At 49.4% G+C, this 23,590-nt stretch overlaps 1 protein-coding gene across 1 annotated transcript; it reads right to left on the bottom strand.

Annotated features, from left to right (window-relative positions):
* Positions 1-19,829: 19,829 nt before the first annotated feature.
* On the bottom strand, positions 19,830-22,194 carry LOC105733430 (V-type proton ATPase subunit C 2). The gene is made up of 2 exons (XM_021671745.2): positions 22,077-22,194; positions 19,830-21,128 (listed from the first exon to the last, which is right to left on the bottom strand). The coding sequence occupies exons 1-2, from the start codon at positions 22,192-22,194 to the stop codon at positions 19,993-19,995; spliced, it is 1,254 nt and encodes a 417-aa protein (XP_021527420.2). The 3' UTR covers positions 19,830-19,992.
* Positions 22,195-23,590: the final 1,396 nt, after the last annotated feature.

The raw sequence follows: 23,590 nt of genomic DNA, 5'->3' as shown, positions 1-23,590 counted from the left end.
AACCCTGCATACTCTTTAATCATCTCTTCCTTCTTAAGACAATTTTGTGTTGGTTGTTAAAGAGAGAATGATATTCAAGTTCTTCCTCTAACATGGATATGGGGCAAAAATCATAGACTAGACGTTTCCGTTTTCACAAGTCATTGTTGGTAATGTCATTTAAATGGGATTGTTGTCAAATTTGGGAAAACCTCTGATGAAGTCTTGGGCGGTAAGGGTCAGGCATTTTCCCGCTTCCTCATGCAGTGACTAACCTTAAACCCTTCAGCACTGTTAGATGAAACTTTCCATGATGAGGGACATGCTCTGGATTTGTGCTGTACGGTATGGTAGCCACCCATCACGTGTCACTATTGAGCACTGATGATGTGGTAGTGTGGCTGAGAAACTGAATTTTTATTTAATTCGATCTTAACACTTGGCTTTTCCCCCAGAAAGCTGCTCCCTCCCAGCCCTGTGGCCCACCTTGGTGTCCTCATTTGGTCCTCCCTCCAGGCCCAGTGACTGTGTCCGCAGACTCGGGCCTGAGCCAATGTATTTGGTGAAAACTAACCAAAGTTTCTTATAAACAAAATTATCCACCTCACTCACCCACCTGAGTATGCTCGGAATGACTTGAATCAATGTGTTTGAAAATGAACAGGCGTGTGCTTCTGGACGGGTTCCTCTTTATGTTCTTCCCCTCCTTTCACATGAAGTCAGGTGTTTCACTCAGGATGGGCTACGTGACATGGTGGTAATCTCAGTGTTCTCAGTGGCAAAGGTTTATTTTTTACTGTTACAACATATTTCTCTGTGGTGGACCACACTCTGTGGTTCATGGCCCACCTTCCCTTCAGTAAGAGACTGGTTGCTGCAGCTGCTGGGAGCTCTGCCGGCAGTGGCTTTCGGCTGTCTGCCCCTTCACAGGGCCACCTCACCCAAAGTCTCTTCCTTTTTGGGAAAGTTTACATTCTGTGACTGATCAGAGTCATCACATAAAGGCCTGGCCGTGTCAGCTAAACACGGGACAACTCTGAAGGGCCAGGTTGCTCTGAGCTCTGAGCCTAGCTGATGCCGTCTCTGTGCCTGCGGGACAGCTGGACTTCTCCCTTTGCCCACAGCCACTTCCTTCCTCAGGCATGAGTCCCACCAGTATTAATCCCAAGAACACTCCTTAATAAGCATCCTGCCTGCTAAGTCCTTGTCTCAGATCTGCTTCCATAGAGTCAGCCTGCAATGGTTAGTTAGTACCAGGAGTGGGGATTACAGCTGGATCACTCATCACATTCCCCCATCACTGGTGGTAGGTGGAACACAGCCCCGTCGTGAAGTGACAGTCCAATTTTTAAAACATTCACTGGTCATGAACTGGGATGGCATAGTAGCTCCTGCAGCATATCAGCCCTTTAAGAAATATGGAATAAATCATAACTATAAGGACAATGGAATTGGGTAGCTATCGCTAAAATTGGTCAGTGCTCTGGAAAAAAGATTAAATACATGAATAGTTAATCACCAGGTGAAACCAGGGGAAGAATTTGAATATCGAGATTCCCCCGAACCTATAGAAGTAGCTTGGAGATGATGGTACAAAGGCTTCTTCTTGCAGGGGCTGATGCCACATGCCCCGCTGAATTTACCTCACCTTCCGCCCTAGTCACTTAGCCTATAGCTAGGATGAAGTATCAGTGAAACCCACTGGGATGTTCTGAGCCTGATGTGGGGGGAGGGAAACACTATATACCCCAGGAGCTGTAAGTCCTAGCCAGCATGGACCAGCAGAAGCCAGGAAACTGCGCTGGGTGGGAATCTGAGGGTGTTTTATCCAGGGGGACCGATACGCAGTGTTGAATAAAAGAGAGCTGGTCAATTTGTGCATGCTCTCCTGGGATTCAGGATTTGGCACACCAACATGGACCCCAGGAGATGGGAGATTATCCTAGTGAAAGGGACATCAGCCACACTGAAGTCTGAACCAGAGCTGATGACAGGAGAGGCTGCTACAGAACTCAGCTCCCTCATGGCTATCGGGATGGTACAATTCCAAAACAACAGAGGTCACACGGAACCACCAGAAGACAGGGGAGCACAATGACTGTGATGAGGCACTGTGTCTGGGGAGTCGAGGGAGGGCTGCTGCTGGCTCGTAGGTACAGAAGAGGTTAGTAAAGCAGTGAGTCTCTCGGGGCAAAATAGCTGGCAGGGAGCCGCTCAGCCCTACTAAAAGCAATCAGGAGTGATGGTGAGGAGGTACGGAGGAATGGGCCTAATCAAAATTCACATTCCCTTGGTCTGGTTTCCATGTCTGAGCTGGTTTCACATCCAGAACCCATTGACTGAAGAAGAGAACCACTCTCCAGGAGGAAGGGCCTGCAGTACCATGGCCGGGTTCCCATTGATAAAAGTGCCATCACCTTTTGCTCAGATAACAGTACACCAGGGGAAAGGGAGGTGGTGCATTTCAAGGACTCGGGGGGTCCAAATCCACATTGCTTCCAGGAACATGGAACCTACTAGAATGGGGTACATGAGGACCCCTATTAAAATGGGGTACATGAGGACCAGGTAATAAATGCAGCCTCAGTCAGGATCTGGGTCACAGTGGGTCATTTTCCTGGTACCTAATTTTTTTTCTGGTACCCAATATCATCAGAATGGACACATTTAAGAGTATTCTTGGCCTGAGAGGTAAGAGCTATTACAGTGAAGAGGAGAAATGGAAGCCTCTAAAACTGTTTCCTCTTCCCCTCGGCCACTGTAGTAAATAACAGTATCACGTCCCAGGAGGGGCGGCAGAATTTAGCATCGCTGTTAAATATCTAGAGGAGTCAGAGGTTGTGGTCCATCATTTATCTATTTAACTGACAAGCCTTGCCATTGAAAGCTCTTGGTGGACCCTAGAAAATGAGAGTAGACTCCTCTAAACTCAACTGAGGATTAGTACTGATTGCCATCTGCTGTGCCAGATATATTTTTATATCTTTGCTAGGACACAGTCACTTGGACTGAAGGAAATGGTGTACAGACATTGATTTTGCAAGTGCATTTTCTATCTGAAAAGCACTTTACTTTCACATGAAACAAACAATGTGTACATTTATAGTTTTGCCCCAGGGCTAATGTTAACCCACCTGCCCTTTGTCATAATTAAAGTAAGAAGAGATCTGGACCATTTAGAAGATTTGTAGAACCTCATATTCAATCTACTACATCGCTGATTGTGGCATCTAACCAAACTGGATGAGGAAGAAGTGGCTAGCACATCAGAGGCCTGGGTAAAACACATGCACTCCAGAGGATGGGAGATAAACCTTACAGTGATTCAGGGGCTTGCCACATCAGTGAAATTTCCAGGGAGGCAGGGATGAGGGGCATTCAGGACAAATCACTGCATCTTGCACCTCCTGCCATGAAGAAAGAAGCTCAGTACCTCGTAAGCTTCTTTCGGTTTTGGAGGCAGTGTATGACACATCTGGGAGGGCTGCTCAGACCTGTGTCCTGGGAGAAATAAAAAAAGCTGCCTGCTCTGCAGAGGGCCAAGCACAGGAAAGAGCTCTGCCCTGGGCCCAGGCTGTGGTGCATGGAGCGCTGACACGTGAGCACGTAACCTGGCCGACTGTGACGTTAGGAGGATCACTCAGGGGTATAGTAGGCTGAACTGTGTCAGCTGACATCCCCCTCCCACAGGAATTTATATGTTGAAGTCCTGAATCCCAGTACCTTAGAATGTGACCCAAACAGGGTCATTGCAGAAGAGTTAATTAAGGTAAGATGAGGTCATTAGGGTGGGCCCTAATCCAATATGACTGGTGTGCTTACAAGAGAAAATTTAGACACAGCTACATCCAGGGAGGAAGCTCATCTGAAGATACGGGAAATCCAGCCATCTGCAAGCCCAGAAGAGAGGCCTGGAGCACAGCCCTGCCTCTCAGCCCTTAGAAGGGACAAGCCCTGCTGACACCTTGATCCTGACTTCTAGCCTCCACAACTGCAAGAAAATACATTGCGGTTGTTTCAGCCTTTCATTCGTGGTACTTTGTTATAGCAACCCGAGCAAAATAATACAACAGAAAAAAGGAGCTTGTGGAATTTGTGGGAAATTATGATAGGAGAATCACAAGACTCCCGGCATGCTGGTAGAGACAGAACCCTGGTAGAGACAGAGCCCTTGACCATGGCGCAAAGCGGACATGCAGCCACAGCTGCCCGAAGAGTTAAGTTCGGGCAGACCTATCATGTCATGAGATGAGGCGGGCCAGCAAAAATCCATCTTAAGATGGAAGTGGTATCCCTACGGCTTCGCACGACAAGACCAGAGCACATCACACTACACAGACATAGCCCAGATTCCGCCATTGTGCGCACCAGTGCGTCTTACCAGTTCATGCCCATGGCTGTGTGGGGGATTCTCTATAACCAAAGGAGGAAGAAAACATCCCAGCTTAGTTTATGGTCTGGGGTCCTGATAGGTTTGAGTGAGCTGAACATAGATGGCAGCTGCATACAGCCTCAATCAAGGGTGACCTCGAAAGACAGCAGCGATGGAGACGCCTCCCAATGGGCAGAATTGGGACAGAGTACCTGGTCATCCACTTCATGTGGAAAGAAAACTAGGCCAGAGTTAGAATATATATGGACTCATGGGCAGTGCCAAATGGCTAATCTGGCTTCAGGAGCCTGGAAAGAAAAGGCTGCAAGACCCAGAGCAGGGAGTTCTGGTAGAGGCATGCAGGTGGGCATGGGGGAGTGACGGGCAGAGAGCGTGATCACAGTCTTATGACATGTTGCTGCTCCCTGGAGAGCATCCACCACAGAAGAGGCTTCTAACAGCCAAGGAAGCAAAACGACTCGGCCAGGTGACATGGGCCAGCCTGAATCATTGGCCACCCAGTGCTGGCACCACGGTGGCAGGGATGGAAGCTATGAGTGAGCCCAATGGCATGGGCTTCTACTTACCGAAGATAATGTAGCTACTGATTCCACCAGATCTCCAATCTGCCAGTAATGGAGACAAATGCTGAACTTGATAGAAAGTTTATCTATTTAACTGACTGAAGGGCCAGTGATTCATTCTGAAATAAAAATAGACTGGTCCTCTGAGTAGAGAGTTCTCTCTCCCAACCACAGGGCCTCCATCAGAAGCACTATTACAGGGCTCACGGAGGGCTGGCTTTGTCAGCAGTGGCCAGCACCTCCAGCGTGAAGGACGCAGCAGGGGCTGTGATGGCAGACGCATGTCACCTGCTAAACTAGACAGGCGCTTCTGATCTTATAGGAAATTGGCATGGCTGTTAAAGGCCTAGTGCCAGCTCACAGGCACTACTTTACAAGAATGGGATGCTGTCCTCCAGGATGCAGGAGGCACTTGGGCTCAAGCACTTTTGCATGACAATTTGTCCCAAGCAGAAAGCCCCCGGGTCTGGAAACCAAGACATGCTGACTCCAGGTCCCAGGAGCGCACTTGGAGCATCTGGCTTCCGATGCCCTGAATTCTGAGCTCTGCAGGTTGAAATGTCTGGGTTCCCAAATGGAAATTTTTGCACAGCAACCCAGCACCTTACTGGAACTCAAAGCAAAGGAGAGAAATGCCAAGCTCGCAGACTAACCTGGGCCTAGGCTAGGCCCCAGGCCTCCTGGATCCCTGCCTCTGGCCTGACCACGGTCTCAGGCAGGACCACTGCTTCGGATTCAGACAGCTGCAGCCACTGCCCTTTCATAGAGTGCATGGCCTCCAAAGGGTGGATCCAGGCCAGGCAGTGCTGGAGCATCCAGAAGATTCAGCACAGTGTATGTGGGGCGAGCACTTGAATCCAGCTGGCACTCCCTGTAGGGAGGGAGGGCTCAGGGCTGGGCAGAAGGAGAAGGGTGGGGTGGATGCTGGGGAGGTGGGAGTCATGCATTTCTCCATGCCCCAGGGCCCCTTTCCTTCCTCGTCCTGGTATTGAGGTGGGGGCTTTGACTCCTAGCACCACACATACTGTGCCCTTATTTCTAGGGGAGGAGGTGGAGACCCCCACAGTCTGGCCAGGAAGGAGAGTGTGCTGAGTCTCACACCCCTCTATTTCCAGGTAGAGTGATGGGCGTGGTATCCCACAGACCCCTGAGACCTAAGATCCCTAACATGGGCCTGGTGGCATGCATTGTGGCCCGAAGGAGCAGTCACCAACTGCCCAGCAAATAACCAAGGAACCAGCTGCAGAGGCCCAGATCTGTGTGTTGGCTCAGGCCCCAGAAATGGAACACTAGGCTGTTCTCAAACCCATGCTCAAGGCTAGGCAGGTGCTACCTGCCCCCAGAGGCCACCCCACCTGGGAGATTGTTCCTCCACTGTCACTGTGTCATAATGAAATCTTCAGAAACCTGGGGATATTGGGACTGACCAGAGGCGTCGATCTGTACCCCCAATGCTCAACATAGTTCCTGCACAAAGAGGCTTGTGAAAGGAAGGAAGGAGGGAGGGAGAGAGGGAGGAAGAAAGGAAGGAAGAAAGGAAGGATGGAGGAAGGGAGAGAGGGAGGAAGAAAGGAAGGAAAGAAGGAAGGAAGGAGAGAGGGAGGAAGGAAGGAAGGAAAGAAGGAAGGAAGGAGGGAGGGAGGGGAGGAAAGAAGAAGAGAGGGAGACAGGGAAGGAAGGAAGGAGAGAGGGAGGGAGGCAGGGAAGGAGGGAAGGAGAGGGAGGGAAGGAAAGAGGGAGGGAGGGAAGGAGGGAATGAAGGAGGGAGGGAAGGAAAGAGGGAGGGAGGGAAGGAGGGAGGGAAGGAAGGAAGGAAGGAAGGGAGGGAAGAAAGGAGGGAGGGAAGGAGAGAGAGAGGGAAGGAAGGAGGGAGGGAGGGAAGAAAGGAAGGAGGGAGGGAAGAAGGGGAGGGCAGATTCTAGCAGAGACCTTCTCTCATTCAGTGGTTCGACGCCACAGCCTACCATAAGGCTGTGCACACCCAATGTCTCACTGGATGCTCATAGCTGAAGGGGCACTTGCAGTGCTCCAGTCTGGGCACCAGAAGCCCTGCCAGGGCTGCATCTGATTCACATATCTGCAGCCACTGCCCTGAACCTTCCTCCACCACCTTTGCCGAAGTCAGGATTCCAGGCGGGTCCTGTTCCTCCCTTGTTTTCCTCCCAGCCAAGGTTTCCTGTGGGGACCTCTGAGGAGGTAGAGGCCCGCACCCCACCGTCAGGGAGCCTGCAAAAGTGAGTTTCCATCTGCCGAGGGCCAGCATGCACCCCTCGGTTCAACAAAATGTGGCTAACTGGCATGACTCGGCGAGGGAGGATGCTCTCTAGAGCCTGGGGAAGCTGCACACTCGGGGGAGGTGGGGGCGGGGAGAGAAGCAGCCCCTTCTAGAAGACCTGGGCTCCCCCTGGAGACTCTGATGAGGGTCTGGGAAAGTGGGGTCCATCCTCTGCCGGCTGCTGTCTCCAAGGCAGTCTTAGGAGAAGTGGGATCAACTACGGTTTGGGTGTCAGCAAGAGCAAGGAAGGCTAGGCATTTGGGGATTGCTAGTGAAAGAGGGACTCGGCAAAGCGCGTCTGGGGTATGATTGGTGAGGAAGCCGTGGTCACTCGAGGGAGATCATCCTGGCGTTTTCCAGCTACAGGTTGACGTCGGGAGAAATGGCGTTTTCTGTGGATGCTGCAGCTGGCTTTATCAGAGTCTGTCCTCCCAGCCGGATTAACAGCTGGGCTGCTTTCTTCTCTTTTCAGTCCAGGCTGGTTTTGACTGTCGTGGAGAAAAGTGTTCAAGAAGATGTTAAAGAACTATTCTCCCTGACTGCAAATCCCCACACACAGGAGTATTACTTCCATTTACTTTGCGCCTCCCATAATAACAAGGACACCTGCACATGGTTGGCATACAAATCTCTATAGAATAAATGAATGCACACAAGAATGAAGGAGTTATATGTTTTAAATAATGTTTTGGGGGCTCTTTTACATGTGCTAAATGTTTTGGGTATGTTAACTCCTTTATACCAACCTTATGAGCGCGTCTCAGGGCAATCTATTGTAATCCCCATTTTACAGATAAGGAAACCAAGGCTCTGAGACATGAAGGCGTTTGCACAAGGCTGCGGCAAGTGTGGAATCGCGACCGGAAGGCAGACGAGACAGGTTGGTCTGACTCCAGAACCTGCAGGCTGCGATGATGCTGCTCAAGACTGACACTGTTTCCTCAAAACCTGTGCCACCTCCTGTATTTCGGTAGTTTATTATTCTACTTTTTTATTATACTCCAGGTTCCTCAAAGGCAAGGGACCCTGTCCTAATTCATCACCCCAGTATCTTGCACAGAGCTCCACTTGCAGGCTTTCATGGATACCTGATGATTCAAGGAATAAAGAAGAAAGAGAGGGACAGAAGAGAAGGAGAAGACGGAAGGAAGGAAAGGAGGGAGGGAAGAAAGGAGGGAGCTGTCATTTTGGTCAAATTTCCTTCTAAAGGACAAGAGATGGATAAGGAGAGCCCGTGTCTTCTGCGCCACCTGCTGTACATGCTGCAGTACTGCAGAGGACTGGAGTGCCCGCGTGTGAGCTGCAGGCGGGGATTCCCCTGCTTTCCAAAGATTTGGGGATACATCAGCGACATTGACAAGGCTTGGCGGAGATCCCAGGATGAATGGCTTCAAGACAACAAAGCATAGGCCAAGTCACTGTGGAGCACGCCCACCCTAGATGTCTCTCCACTGTCATATGCCCTAGGCAGAGTTGGAAGTCCCTCTGTCAAAGAGGCCAACTGGAAGATCCTATCCTCAACCAATTTCCCGGCTGACCTACACAGCCAGCTGCTTCACCTCCGGGTGATCTTCAGGTGGCACTGTGTCGCACACTCTACCTTTAAGTTTCTCTGTCCTCAGGTCTCTTTCTTGAGTGGCTAATACTTCAAAATATTTTATATTTAAAAATACTGGAGACCTTCAAGACAAAGGATTCATCTTTTTTTGTACATCTAAACTATTTTTTAAAAAATCCTGGACACAGCTGTACAAATAGTAAAAGATGATGGACTGATTATCTTTTACTGATCAAGGTGAAACCAAAATCACCTAGTTCCATGGTCCTGTGGAAGGTTTCTCCTTGAGTCTGTAAGAGTGACAGCAGGTCAGAGAATGGATTAAGGGTCTGGGGCAATGAACTCTTGGGCATATTTGCTTACTGGATACAGACCCAGGACAGTGCTCCGTCATTCCCAATAATGGTGACAGCAGCCGCAGCTCCTTCCTCAAAACACGTGTTTTCATGCTACTTTCTCCATTTACAAGGCAGTATCGGTGGTTACCACGCCAAGGGAGAGCAGCTTTGTAATGTAGCTTTTAAAGCCTGAGTCCTGTTTCTCTGGCCCTTTGTTGGGTGCTATAAGGTGAAGACCATGGGATTTCAGTCAGAGCTAGGTTTAGGCTTTGTCCCCAGCCCTCACCAGGTGTGGTTCGGTTAACCTGAGCTCACTAAACTTCACTTGCCTCACCTGCAAAATGGGATAACAACTCTATCTGCCTGGGTTATTGTGAAGATAGATAAATTCATATAAACATAGTAAGCTCCAGAGAAATTGTAGCTGTTAATATCCCCAGTACAGACGGGTAAGGCCTCTAGAAATCTATACCCTCATTCTCCCCTTCCTTCTAGGAATACGCTCAGCTTACAAACTACAGTTCCAATGGTCCATACAGTAAAAGGAAGTTATTGGGTGAAACCTCAGGAAATGCTATTGAAAGGGAAGCTTATGCCTCTGACATCTGGCCTTTGAGCTTTCTCTCTTCTTTCTTTTCCCTGCCTGGGACTCCCGAGTGATGGGCAAGCTGAAGCAGACATTGTGACTGTGATGTAGCCTTGGGGATGAATGCCATGTTTTAGGACTGGTGACGCAGAAGACAGCATTGGGGTCTCTCACGACATGATGGGGCCTCCATAGCAGCCCTGGACCACCTGCTTATGAGACATTTCAGATTATATACGAGAAAGACACCCCCTACCTAGCTGAAGCCCCCATGACTCGGCATATATTGGCAGCAGCTGGATGCAGTTCCTCACTGGCTCACACATATTACTGGGTGGCCATAAGAAGAGAACTTGTCACACTCTGGCCCTTGCTGTCTTCATAATGTGGGCATGACTTTGATAATCCCATGGGCCCTCCAACTCTCACATGACAGCCCCCCACTTCCACCTCCTGAGTCTGGGGGTGACTCAGTGCAGTTTCCTTGGTCTCATCTGTCTCTCTCTCTTTTCTCTATGATGCAGCAGCCAGGCTGGGGAGTACAAGACTTTAGGCCAGCCATCCTAATCACCTGTTGCTGCCCCCAATATGGCCTGAAGGAGGCGCTCTCAGCCCACCTTCAGAGCTGGAGGGTTCTTGTGGCCCGCATGCTAGAAGGACATTGTCCCTGCATGCTCAGCCCCGCCCTCCCCAGTCCGAGCTGCCTCTGTTGCCTCTCCTCCTCAGTGGAATGAAAGCAAAACTTCCAGCAAAAAACAGCAATTGGAGAATTGTTTAAATGGTGACAAAATAGCAGTCACAGTCCAATAACCATCAAGTGGCTACATTTGGAATTGGCCACATGGGGTCACTGCACCCTCAGGAATGGAGAGACAGCAGCTGGGTGCCTCTGTCTCTGACATGGACTGGAGAAAGCGGCTGCCTGTGGAATGGATGGGAGATGCTCCTTTTCTGCAAAGCTGAGCTGCCTGGGACAAGCTAAGTCCCTCCCTATGGCCAGGAGGGAAGGCACTTAGTGTAAGGTCTTGACCCAGAAAACAATCTTCCAAAATATGACTCTTACCATGATTTGCATTGTTATTATAGGATTTTGGAATTCCTACGTACTCTTTTTGTTGTTGTTCACAGCTGATGAAATATATAGATCCTCTCTGTAAAAAGGTGCAAATATCAAATGCAACAAATCCAGGTCCTGGACGGTGAGTGCATTTCTGGCTCTGTCTGCTGGGTGCATGATGCTAGGTAGTGTGGCAGAGTGAAAGGACTGTGCTGCGGGCCCCAGGCCTGGGTTTCAATCCTTGCTGGCTAGGTGACCTTGGGCAAGCTGCTTCCTTTCTCGGAGTCTTGATAGCCTTATTTATAGAATGGAAATTCTAATATCTACCTTGGTTTGGAGTTAATGTATATGGAGTACCTGTCAGTGCTAGGCACATGGTGAGCAATTAGTAAATGACTGGCCATGTTCTTCTCGGGTTAGGGAGCCCAGGAAGAGGAGAGGCTGGGGAGAAGGTGCTGAGCTCAGCTATACATTCAGACGTAAGTTCTCAGTAGCCTCGGAAAGGCAGGTGCAGGTGGAGCTGGCCAGGAGCTTGGGAGACCTGAGGCTGCCACCTAGGGTGGATAGAGGTGCCAGTGTGGGCATCACCAGGAAACTGGAGCCAGTGTAAGTGATATGCACCTCTCAAGCCTTTACACACTCAGAAACATCTGGGTTCATTGAAACACAGCTTGCTGGGACACCCAATCCTAAGTACTATGTGGTTGTAACCAGTCCTTTTAAGACACACACCACAAGGCCTGAACTCTGGGGAACTTCAGAATTTCCGTTTGGTTTGGAATTGTGCCTTAGGACGTGTCTGGCAAGGCACCCCAGCCCTATACCATCACCTCGTTTGATGCCTCATTGTTTGCTTTGTTTTGTTTCTTTGAGATGGAGTCTTGCTCTGTCACCCAGGCTGGAGTGCAATGGCGCCATCTCAGCTCACTGCAACCTCTGCCTCCTGGGTTCAAGTGATTCTCCTGCCTCAGCCTCCCAAGTAGCTGGGACTACAGGCATGCATCATCTTGCCTGGCTAATTTTTGTATTTTTAGTAGAGATGGGGTTTCACCATGTTGCCCAAGCTGGTCCCCAACTCTTGACCTCAGGTGATCCACCTGCCTGGGTCTCCAAAGTGCTGGGATTACAGGTGTGAGCCACCACACCCGGCCTCATTGCTTTATTTTTGCCTCCGAAGATTTCATTTGACCAAAGGGTTCCCTGGCTTATGAAACATTTGGCTTTAAACAATGGTTCTCAAAGTACATTCCTTAGACCAGCCATGTTTGCATTGCCTGGGAACTCACCAGACATGCAGTCTTGGGCTCCATCCCAGACTTGCCAAATGAGAAGCTCTTGGGTGGGGACCAGCCAGCTGGGTCTAACAAACCTGCAGCAGCCACACTTGTGCTTGAGAGTCAGAAAACCACTGCTCCCGAGGAAGGGTGGCCGGCACGGCCCTGCCTCTGCCATTCTCCTGTTGGTGGAGTCTGCCTCAGCGTCAGTTTCCTTAAGGTGATCCTTTCCTCTTGGGCATTCCCGACCCCTACCTTACCTGCTGCCCTTCATCAGGCTCCAGGTGTTACTTGTTTATTTCTCTCTTCCCTGCTCTGGCATCTAGCAGTGGGTGGCGATGAGATCACCAGGTGTGCCAATTTTTACTGGTCGTGTAAGGGGAGTAATAAGGTCCCATCCCAGATTCACCTGCAAAAAAAAAAAAAAAAATGCATGCTTTCTGAAGAATGTTAAAAAGGAGAAAGTACCACAGGGCTGGATGTAGATGTGGGGACATTCTGTGGCCTTTGGACACCCCTCAGATGGCTAATGCAAAGACGGTATTGGTGAAGCCATCATAATCGCAGTCCTAATGATGATGATGAGGACAGCCACAGCATCCGACACCTGTGGGGTCCTCACTGCAAGCCCATGTGGCTCCACAAATATTATCCCACTTTACAGAAGAGGGAAGGTAGACTCTGGGAGCTTAGGTGACCCTGCTGGCATTCACACATCTGAGGTCTGGGGGAGCAGGCTTTCCACCCCAGTCAGAGTTACAGAGTTACCCCCGCCCTGTACCAATGCCGTCCCCAGCTCCCTGCCCGCCCGGGCCCTGTGGAGTGTCTCTGAAGAGATGATGCTAACAGGACAGCCTATTTGGAAGATATTTTCTTTAGACCAATCAAGTCTATGCACCTGAAATTATCTGGGCACACCTGTGGAATCAGCATCCTCCAGGATCATGAGCATGGAGCCAGGAGTAGGAGGGGCAGGAGCGCTGTGCCCACAGGTGGATGATGGGCCATGAATGTCAAGTTCTAACTTCAGATGCCCCCTGGGGTGACAGAGGAGGGGAAACTCCTTCTCTGATCCATGAGAAGAGAGAAAAAAGTACCCCCCGCCAGTACCCTGTATACAGTAGGTGCTCAGGAAATGCAAATCGGACCCATGACTGCTCATCTGCCCAGGGCCACCAGGGTCTGGATTATTCGTTTGGTTTTTCTGAGGGTCATGTTTTCTAATGACTCTGTTTTCTCTTGACATGAAAATGTGCCTATTTTTAGCTTTGATTCGTGCAGGCTGCAGGACGAATCACCTAAAATGCCCCACTAGAAAGAGCTCAGATTAGAGAGCAGAGAGTTGAATTGGACTCAGCGTCCCCGCGTAAATGCAGGACCCTGAGACCCTGGAGGGTGCAGGGCAGGAGGAAGTTGCAGTGCCTTGTAGAGGAAGGGGCTCTGGGCCTTCTGGGTATCTGACCCTCCTGTGTGTATTCAGTCCAGAAAAAGCAGGTTTTCACACAGTTCTTCAATCTGATGAAATTCCACCCTCAAAAGGCCCTAAATCCAAAAGCTAAAATAAGTAAAAGAAAATAAGGTGCAAAGCCACGGGAGTGATTTTTAGTTTAATTGGGACCCTTCCTGGCTCACCCCTCATTCTCCTTGCTCCAGATTTCTCCAGCTTCTCTGGCCAGGGTCCCAACCACACTATAAAACTGCCAATGACACCACCCAGAGTGCCAGGGACAGCCCTGAGCCCTCTGCATGTGCTGCCTTCAAGGTGGGTGCTGCCCTGGCCCCACTGTGTAGACAGGGACACAGACAGGCACAAAGAGGCAAGATGGCCCGCCCAGGGCTGCACAGGGAGCAGCTGCGCAGCCGGAAGATCAATGCCACTTATCGGTCTCTCTCATTGGCAGGGCCCTTCCTCTCCTCATCACTCCCTGGCACCCATCTGGGAGGAGCTGTGATGCCCAATCTTATGTGTCAACTTGACTAGGCCACAGGATGCCCAGATGTTTAGGCAGACATGATTCCAGGTGCTTCTGTGGGGTTGTTTGTGCATGAGATTTACATTTAAATCAATAAACAGAGTAAAGCAGATGACCCTTCCTAATGTGGGGTGAGGGGGTTCCCATCAACTGATGGCTCAGATAGAGCAAAAAGGCTGAGAGTGGATGCCTCTCCTGCCTGACTGCCTCGATTTGAAAGGGACATTAGCTTCTCCTGGTTCTCCAATAACTTGCCATCTCTGAACTCTAACTGGAGCATCAGGCCTGTGGATTTTGGCCTTGCCAGCCTCCATAATTGCGAGAGCCAATTTCCTGGAAGAACTCTTTTTCTGTGAATATAGACACACATTTTCTATTGGTTCTGTTTTTCCAGGGAACCTTAATCTAGGCTTTTCTATTCAATGCTTTTTGCAGCCCCAGGACACTTAGTGCAGTACCAAAGCCATGGTGGGGACGACAAAAGCCTTCTGAACCCCAAAGCCCCCTGCCCAGCAGATCCTCGTCCCTGAGAAGGGCGTTTCCTCCTCCCCGCCCTCCAGGAAGGGCTGTGGGAGGAAGTGCAGGCCCAGGAGGTGGGCAGGGTGTTGGGTGAGTGGGGTCAGGACTAGAGGTCAGGAGCGACTGGGGGCCAGTGATGGACTGGTGGGAGCAGAGGGGAGGTCGGCCTGTGGCTCCCAAGTAGACATCAGAATGCAGCCTCCCCCTCAGATGCTGCCCCTGCCACTGGGGGCCCCAGCAGAGATCAGGTTGGGGGCCAGGGGACGCAGCCAACCCTAGTGTCCCAAGAGGGGCCCCAGGGCAGAGCAGACGCGCTGCAAGATCCCTTTCTTATCACTTATTCAGAAAACAACATATTAACTCAGAAAACAACAATTAAGCACTTCCCTTGCCCAGGCTCTGTAACGGGTTCTGGCTACAGGAAAGTGAGCAAAGCCCAGGCTTGCCCTCCAGGGAAGACAGACGCAGCATCACCCCCAATATTAATCTTAGCACCTTCCATGGCACTCAGCACACCACGCACTGTTCCCAGTATTATTCTAGCCCTGTGTATTATAGTCGCCCCCTTATCCACGGGAGAAAAGTTCCAAGACCCACACTGGATGCCGGAACCTGAGACAGTACCAAACCCTATAATACTGCTTTTTCCTAAACGTACATACCCAGGATAAAGATCAGTTTATAAATTAGGCAGAGTAAGAGATTAACAACAACTAATAATAAAAAAAAGAACAATTCTAACAATATACTATAATAAAGTTATGTGAGCATGGCCTCTTTCTCTCTCAAAATATCTGATGATGCCACACCCCCCTTCTTGTGATGAAGCGAGGTGGTAAAACGCATGCGCGATGAGACAAAAGGAGGGAGCGGGACAGAAACAGAGTCCAGCGCGCTGCTCAGAACGGCAGCAACATGAAACTTAGGAATTGCTTATTTCTGAAAATTTCCATTTTATATTTTCAAACCACCATTGATCACTGCTAGCTGAAACTGTGGAAAGTGAAGCCATGGATGAGGGAGACTACTGTATCATATTAATTCATTTCATCTTCCCAGCAGCCCCGTGGAGGAGGTACTGTTACCCCATTTTATATGAGGCACAGAGAGGTTAAGTGATTGGCCTAAGGTCACACAGCTCTCAAGGGCCAAAGCTGGGGTGTGTACCCAAGTAGTCTGGCTCTACTTATGGATAAAAAATTATGACATAATACTAAAGTGCAACCCTAAGGTGTGCAGTGAGCACAGTGGATGAACTGACAGCAGCATTCCGCATGGAGGGGCAGTTATGGATGGAATGTTTGTGGCCCAGACTCACACGTTGGAGTCCCAACTCCGAAGTGTGACGACTTTGTATTGGGAGGCAGGTCTTTGGGAGGTAATTGAGGCATGAGGGTGGAGCCCCCATAAATGACATTGGAATCATTGTAAAAGTGACCCCCAAGAGCTCTCTCACCCTCATTCCACCATGCGAGGACACAAGGAGAAGCTGTCAGAGGGCCCTCGCCAGAGCCTGAGCATGTGGCCCCTGACCTGAGACTTCAGCCTCCAGAGCTGTGAGCATCAAGGTTTGTGTTAAAGCCTCTCAGTCTATGGTAATTTATTATTGCAGCCCCAACTGACCAAGACATTAGAGGCTCGGAGAGGCCGGGCAGGGTCCTGTGGAAGGGTAGGAAGTGGCCAGCAGGTGGTGGCAAGGCCACAGAGTCCTGATTCACATTGGAGAGCGAGCCCAAAGCCAGGAGGCTGAGGGGAAATTGGGAGAAGTCGGGAAGCCTGGGTTGTAGGAAAGTAGCATGGCCACTTAGATCCAGAGGGCCCCTGTTCAGAGGGGAGAGAGGGCCAGGAGCCACACCAAGGTACGGCACAGCCACCTGACATGGCACACCTGGGCGGGCGGGGCTGCAGGAGCCGCTCATCCGGGCAGGAGCTGCCATTCAGGACTGACATTGTTCACAGCGGGGCCTGCGGTGGTGATGAAAAGCACGCTATGCTTGAGCTGGTTTTCTTCTTGTTTTTAAATTCTCTATAGACAATGCACCCCTTACTTCCTGTGCTCAGGCCAGCCACTCCCACCACCATCGGTAAAAATAAATCAATCAATAAAAATAACCTTTGGAACAGCCAGGTCATCTGGGCAGAATGTTTGGTTTGGTTGCTGTTTTTTGGGTGTTTGTTTTTTGTTTATTTAAGCCTGGATTCTTTAGTATATATAGGGTAACATTCCCTTAAAACAACTTAATACAGGCCAGGCGCTGTGGCTTAAGCCTGTAATCCCAGCACTTTGGGAGGCCGAGGCGGGTGGATCACGAGGTCAAGAGATCGAGACCATCCTGGTCAACATGGTGAAATCCCGTCTCTACTGAAAATACAAAACTTAGCTGGGCATGGTGGCGCGTGCCTGTAGTCCCAGCTACTCAGGAGGATGAGGCAGGAGAATTGCCTGAACCCAGGAGGCGGAGGTTGCGGTGAGCCGAGATCGCGCCATTGCACTCCAGCCTGGGTAACAAGAGCGAAACTCCGTCTCAAAAAAAAAAAACAAACAACTTAATACAATGTCAGCCACACATGCAAGCCATATGGGTAATCTAGTAGCCATATTTTTTAAAAGTGAAAAGAAACAGATCAAACCAATTTTAATATTACTTTATTTCACTTAATATATTAACTAAAAATTAGCACTTCAACATGTAATACATAGAAACACTATTTATGAGCTATTTTCCTTTGTTTTGCCTTTGAAATCTGAGATGGGTTTTCAACTCAACACCCATCTCGACTCAAGTCTCCACCCTTCCAGTGCCCAACAGTTATGTGCAGCCAGTGGCCCTGGGACAGGACAGCACAGCCTGGGCGCCTCTAAAATGAGCCCAGATCAAGCTGTGGCCACTCAGACCACATCTGTCACTCTGAGTTTTTGGTCTGCTTTTTTTTGTCATCCAATAGGACCTTCACCGAGTCAGCAGGTACGTGCCATGGAGCCCTAAATATGATGAACACATTGACATGATTCCCAGGGTGGCAACGTCTCCTTACTTGAAAAGCACAACCCCAGCAGGGCGCGGTGACTCACGCATGTAATCCCAGCACTTTAGGAGGCCAAGGCAGGCAGATCACTTGAGGTCGGGAGTTTGAGACCAGCCTGACCAATACGGAGAAACTTCAACTCTACTAAAAATACAAAATTAGCTGGGCATGGTGGCATATGCCTATAATCCCAGCTACTCAGGAGGCTGAGACAGGAGAATCGCTTGAACCCAGGAGGTGGAGGTTGTGGTGAGCCAAGATTGTGCCATGGCACTCCAGCCTGGGCAACAAGAGGGAAATTCCATCTCAAAAAAAAAGCAGCACAACCCAAACACAGGTGGAGTAGCCGATGCTGAGAGAAGAACTGCTTCCTCCACTTTCATCAGCACCGTAATCAAAAGGCATGAGAGGCTGCAGCTGAAGGGAGGGGAGGGAATGGTCAAGGTCAGGGATGATCAGCTGGGACCTCTGTACCCATTGCTCAGTGTGGACATGGGTCTCTCTGCTTTCCTGTTCTCTTTGGTTCCACTGCTTATTTTTTAAATCTATGCTGCTTCATGTCAGTAAAGCAACTGGTCCTAAGGTCAGCCCAGGAAAAAGCATGTTAATAGATCCTCCAGATCTGAGGTTCTAAAGAACTGAGCAGCATTTTCCTAAGATGGCTCAGGAGCCACCGAGGCCACTGTGCAGGAAGGCCTGCCAAGTCTTCCTCAGGGCTAGAAGCAAGGTTTCACCACACGGACTCCTCCACCCTGGCCCAGGGAATCACTTTCCACGCAGCTGGGGCTCTGCTGAGCATAGCTCTCCCCTGGGCTGGAGCGCCTGTCTGGTGGCATGCTCTGGTTCAGGAGGAGACAAGCCTAGGGGGTCATTCATGAAAACTCCACACTGCCTCCTAGGCACTCAGTTCACAGTTCTTTCTTCTGACCCCCAAAACATATATACACAGGACTCTTTCGCTTTTAGAATTGTTTTGTAACCTCTGCAAGGAAAGACCAGGTTAAAGGAAGCACAAAAGTGGTCCAGTTGCAAAGGTTCCCAAATCGTGGCAAGTTCTTGTAGTTTGTGACTTCTACCTGGGATGGCAGATGGCAACTTGACAGGACCCAAGGACAGATTTTTGAAATGAACGTTGCATACTACAGAAAAGTCCTGTGCATATAATCTCACCTTTGGCCCCATTGTTGGCTCTATCAGATCCTAACATGTTGATGGATTTGATTCCTGGATTTTAAGAAGGAACAATTGGATTTTAAGAAGTAAGCAATTTATGGATTTTAAGAGGTGAACAATTATAGGTAGTATGATATAATAAAGTATAATAAATATAATAGGTTTGTGAGTGCTGCCGTATCCTTCCCCCAGTGTCTGTGTGTGTGCACACATGCACACACAGGCACATACATGCATGTAAACACACACACACATACATGCACACACACACACACGGGCAGTGAGTCAGCCCTCAGATCCCGCCTCTAGCCTGGGAAACTCCTCATTCTGTACAGGCTGTAGAGACCACTGACTATGGAGCTCCTTTGAGGAACTAAAGACGTAAAAAGGAATGTAAGCCATTCACTTTATCCTTAAACTTGGCTACGTGCTTTGTGGTGTTTGTCTGCTGTTCCTCAGTAAAAAAGTGAAAGTCACCTTAACCAAGCGTGTGTTCTCACCCACTCCAGTCCTCAACACCAGCCAACCTTCTGTGGTGTCCTGCATGTATCTCCTGCAATTTGCAGCTAAACCCAGCTTTATCTGTAATTCACATCGTGTAACTGTGTCTCAATTTACAGGTCTGTCCTCTTTCCAGTGAACATTTAGGTTCTTTCCTTTTCGTGAACTAAACAAAGCTACAATTATTAACATTGTTACTGGCTCACACCTGTAATTCTAGCATTTATGGAGGCCAAGGCGAGCGGATCACTTGAGGTCAGGAGTTCGAGACCAGCCTGGCCAACATGGCAAAACCCTGCCTCTACCAGAAATACAAAAACTAGCCGGGTGTGGTGGTGCACACCTGTAATCTCAGCTACTCTGGAGGCTGCGACAGGAGAAGTGCTTATACCCGGGAGGTAGAGGTTGCAGTGAGCCAAAATGGTGCCACTGCACTCCAGCCTGTGCAACAGAGCAAGACTTATCTCAAAAAACAAACAAACAAAAAACATTGTTTACCGGTGCTGTTGTGAAACAATTTTGATTTCAGGTGATTCGACGTGATTGAAAGATGTCTCACTGTGATTTTCTTGTTGTTGTTGTTAGAACATTCAAAGGACTTGAGAGCATTTTATTGTAACTTAAGAAAAATAAATACAACTGTCACTAACTTTTGTGAGCAATTTCTCTGAAAAAAATCTTAGTTCTGTAAGACATTTGAGGCATTCTCTGACTAAAGGAAAGAGGTGGCTGTAACAGTCTGCATGAACATGAGACAGAGGTGCCAGCTGGCCTTTCTAGTCAAGAAGACTAAGGTCGATATGGAAGTAGACATAAGGAAAATAGTCTTGATTACTGAGTTGCAGTCCCGGGATCTCCACTGATGCATCCAGTATACTTGTAGCAGCTACTTCATCCAGGTGTCCGAAGACCGAGTTTAGAACCTCTCGTAAACGTTTGGCGGATGACTTCTTATGCGGCTGCAGGAGCACTGCCTGGAAATTCACTGGTAGTCCATACCTGAGCACGGACTCCACAAACACTCTCAGGGCCTTGATGTGGATCCAGGCAATGAAGGCTTCGCTGAAGTTCACCTTGAGCCAGCGCAGCAGGGGGCCATACTGTTGCTTCTTATCAGACAGCAATCGGGCCATCTCCTCCCTTTCCCTTTTAATTTCTTTCTCATCATAGTAAAATTCACAAACAGTGAACTTGTTTTCTCTGGCTTTGCTTTTGAAATCTTCAATCACTTTTCGAAACAGAGTCACAGTGAAAAGGCCGCCCTCCTTGTCCTCAGTAATGAGTTTGGTCGATCGAGGGACCACCATGTCCGAGAGAGATTCGTAGGTTTTTTGCCATTGTGAGTAGTTTGGTTTGGGGACAATGACCAGAAGTGTGACGAGATATTCAGAATCCAGCACGAAGTCCTCTTTGCTCACAATATCGCTCAGTGTCCGGGTGAAGAGGTTCCCCATGGATTTCTTCTCCAGGTTCTCCAGGTTCGTCTTCAGAGTGTTGTAGGCTGCCAGTCGGGACTTCAGGTCTGTCTCGATCTGCGCCAGCTGCTTGGCTATGGTGTCCACCACGCTCACGAGCGGCTGTTTGGCAGGATATTTGGCCATGTCCCATTCAGAGTGGGTCACAAAGGAGGTTAAGTCAACTCCGTTTGCCAGGAGATGTTCCTGTGCCTTCCCCTTCGAGTCCTCCATGACTTCCACCACGCTCTGAGCCATTCTCCTTATGAGGCTTTCAGCACAGCTGTCGAGTTTCCCCAACTCATCAGAGAGGCCAACCAGGGAATCCAAGATCCCCACCTTGAAGTCAGGAATAGCGAATTTGGTATTATAAGACAGTTTGGACTTGGAGGTAAATGCTTCGAGTCTTCTCTTATCCAGTGACGGGAGCTGGCGGGGCGCGGGCGGAGCGGTCGGGGCTGCGGGAGGCGGGTGCGGGACCAGAGCGCACAGCCAGCTCCGGAGAGGCAGTGGCTTCCCTCACTGTGATTTTTATTTGCATTCTTCTGATTTTAGCACAGCTGAGGATTTTTTTTTTTTTTTATAGGATCTCACACTGTCACCCAGGCTGGAGTGCAGTGGCACCATGGTGGCTTACTGCAGCCTCAACCTTCTGGGCTTAGGTGATCTTTCCACCTCAGCCTCTTAAGTAGCTGGAACTCCAGGCACATGCCACCACACCTCGCCAAGTTTTTAAAGAGATGTAGTTTTGCCATGTTTCTCATGCCAGTCTGGAACTCCTGGGCTCAAGCGATTCTCCCGCCTCGGCCTCCCAAAGTGCTGGGATTACAGAGGTGAGCCACTGCGCCCGGCCACAGCCACCTGAGGATCCTTTCATAGGCCATTGATCATCCTGCTTTCTTCTTCTATGAATTGCCTGTCACAGCTTTGATATGGACAGTTTCTTAACATAGGCTTGTCATGCTTGACGTGGTAAAGGGATGGTCCAGCATCTTTCAATGGGAATGTCTTCCCGGCAGAATGACCCCAACAAAGAAGGCATTCAGTAAAGGCATGGACCACCTCAAGAACCAGAGGATTCATTCGGTAGGCACCTGAGCCAGGTGAACTAACAGAATGGGGCCAATACTGACTTCAGCTGCAGCGATCCCTCTGCACAGTCCCTTTTAGGAAACTTTGCAGGTGAAAATGACATGTTTTCAAAGCAAACACATGCATCACCAGGATGTGCTGATGGAAAACTATTTGTATTCGTTTTCTGTGGCAGCCATGACAAATTACCACAAAATCGTGACTTAAAACAATAAAAGTGTGTTATCTCACAACAGTGGAAGGCAGAGGTCCAAAATCAAGGTATTGGCAGGGTTATGCACCCTCTAAAAGCAGGGAGTGGGAGCTGCTCTTACCCTTTTCGGCTTCTGGTGGTTGTCGGCCTTCCTTGACTTGTGGCTGTGATGCTCTGGTCTCGGCCTCCCTCTTCACGGGACCTTCTTCTCTGTGTGTCTCCTGTAAGACACTCACCATTGTGAGATTTTTATGAAGGGAGAGTGTGTGTGTGTGTGTGTGTGTGTGAGAGAGAGAGAGAGAGAGAGAGAAAGAGAGAGAGAGAAAGAGAGATACTGAAGGAAGGGTCAGTATTTTAAGCTATCCATGATCTTTTCACTGCTCTGCTGTGTGACCTGGGCCCATTAGTTCACCTCTCTAAACCTCCCCTTCTCCACCCTATGAACTGGAGCCAATGACCCCCAGCTCTTGGAGTCAGGAGTATTCAGGTGGGTGTGAAAGCACCTGGCATGTGATCATTACTCAAAAAATAACTTTGAATTTTGCTCTTTTAAAGGAAAGATGCTTTCAATCTGGGGAAAGATATTTGGTGCTTAAAATAATAGGGAACATTTCCATGTGTCTGAGGCTGTTCTCAAAATACTACATGTATTCATTTACTCTATCCTCTTCATGAGAATGCCAGGCCAGATGTCAGAGTCCAAATGTCCTTTCCCAAGTAGGGTGACCACAGAGACATGACTCTAAGGGACAGGCACTATGACCATCCTCATTTTGCAGATGGGGAAACTGAGGCCTAAGGTCGCAGAGCTGCTGCATGTTAGAACTGGGGTCTGAGCTGATGCAGATACATCCCTGAGCCTTGCTCTAGGCTGTCTCTCCGGAGAAAGGCTGTCCTAAGGGAGGAGAAATAAACTCAGTGTGGACTTGAGGCTCAAAGGAAGTTCATTGTCTGGTTGGAGAAATGCAGGAAGAAGTTCAGGAAGGCTTCAGGACCCTGGTGGCCATTTACAAACTGGAGCTGGACAGTCACGGAGGTGGGTGTGAAGTGAGAGTCTTTGAGGTCCCTGCCCATGGATAGAGCAGTCTGCTCTTTGCAGCAGTTTCTACTTTCACCTCTGTCACCTTCACGGGCTTCTCCAGAGCTGCAGGGAAGCAACCCTGATCCCTGATCCCATCCAGCAGGGAGCAGGTGATTCAGTCAGGCCAGATGTCAGAGCCCAAACATCCTTTCACAAGTAGGGTGACCACAGTTATTGTCCAAACTGAGACACTTTGGTGGGGTGACAGTTGTAACCATTAAGCCAGGATATGAGATGTCATCTTGGACTGTCCCAGCAAACCAGGTCAGAGAGTCACCTTGTCACTTTAGCAGCAGCTACCTGAACCTATGGAACATAAACTGCAGTGTGACAGGCCCCTCCTGGACATACAATGTGTTCAAGAGGAGTTTAGGGACAGTGGGATCCCTGGTGAAGGTGACCCCAACCAAATAGGACTGGGTGACAAGACAGCCTGGGGAAATGCCGTGCCGGACAGCAGGCAGAGGCGAAGCCACTCGCATGCCAAGACACACTTGCAGCTCCCTCTGTGTTTAGAGTTAACGAAAGGCCAAAGGCAAAGATCCGAGCAGACG

The sequence above is a fragment of the Aotus nancymaae genome, unplaced genomic scaffold (genome assembly GCF_030222135.1).
Source record: "Aotus nancymaae isolate 86718 unplaced genomic scaffold, 86718_ANA_hifiasm-v0.15.2.pri h1tg000131l, whole genome shotgun sequence".
Taxonomy (NCBI): domain Eukaryota; kingdom Metazoa; phylum Chordata; class Mammalia; order Primates; family Aotidae; genus Aotus; species Aotus nancymaae.
This window is presented reverse-complemented; position numbering and strand designations above follow the sequence as displayed.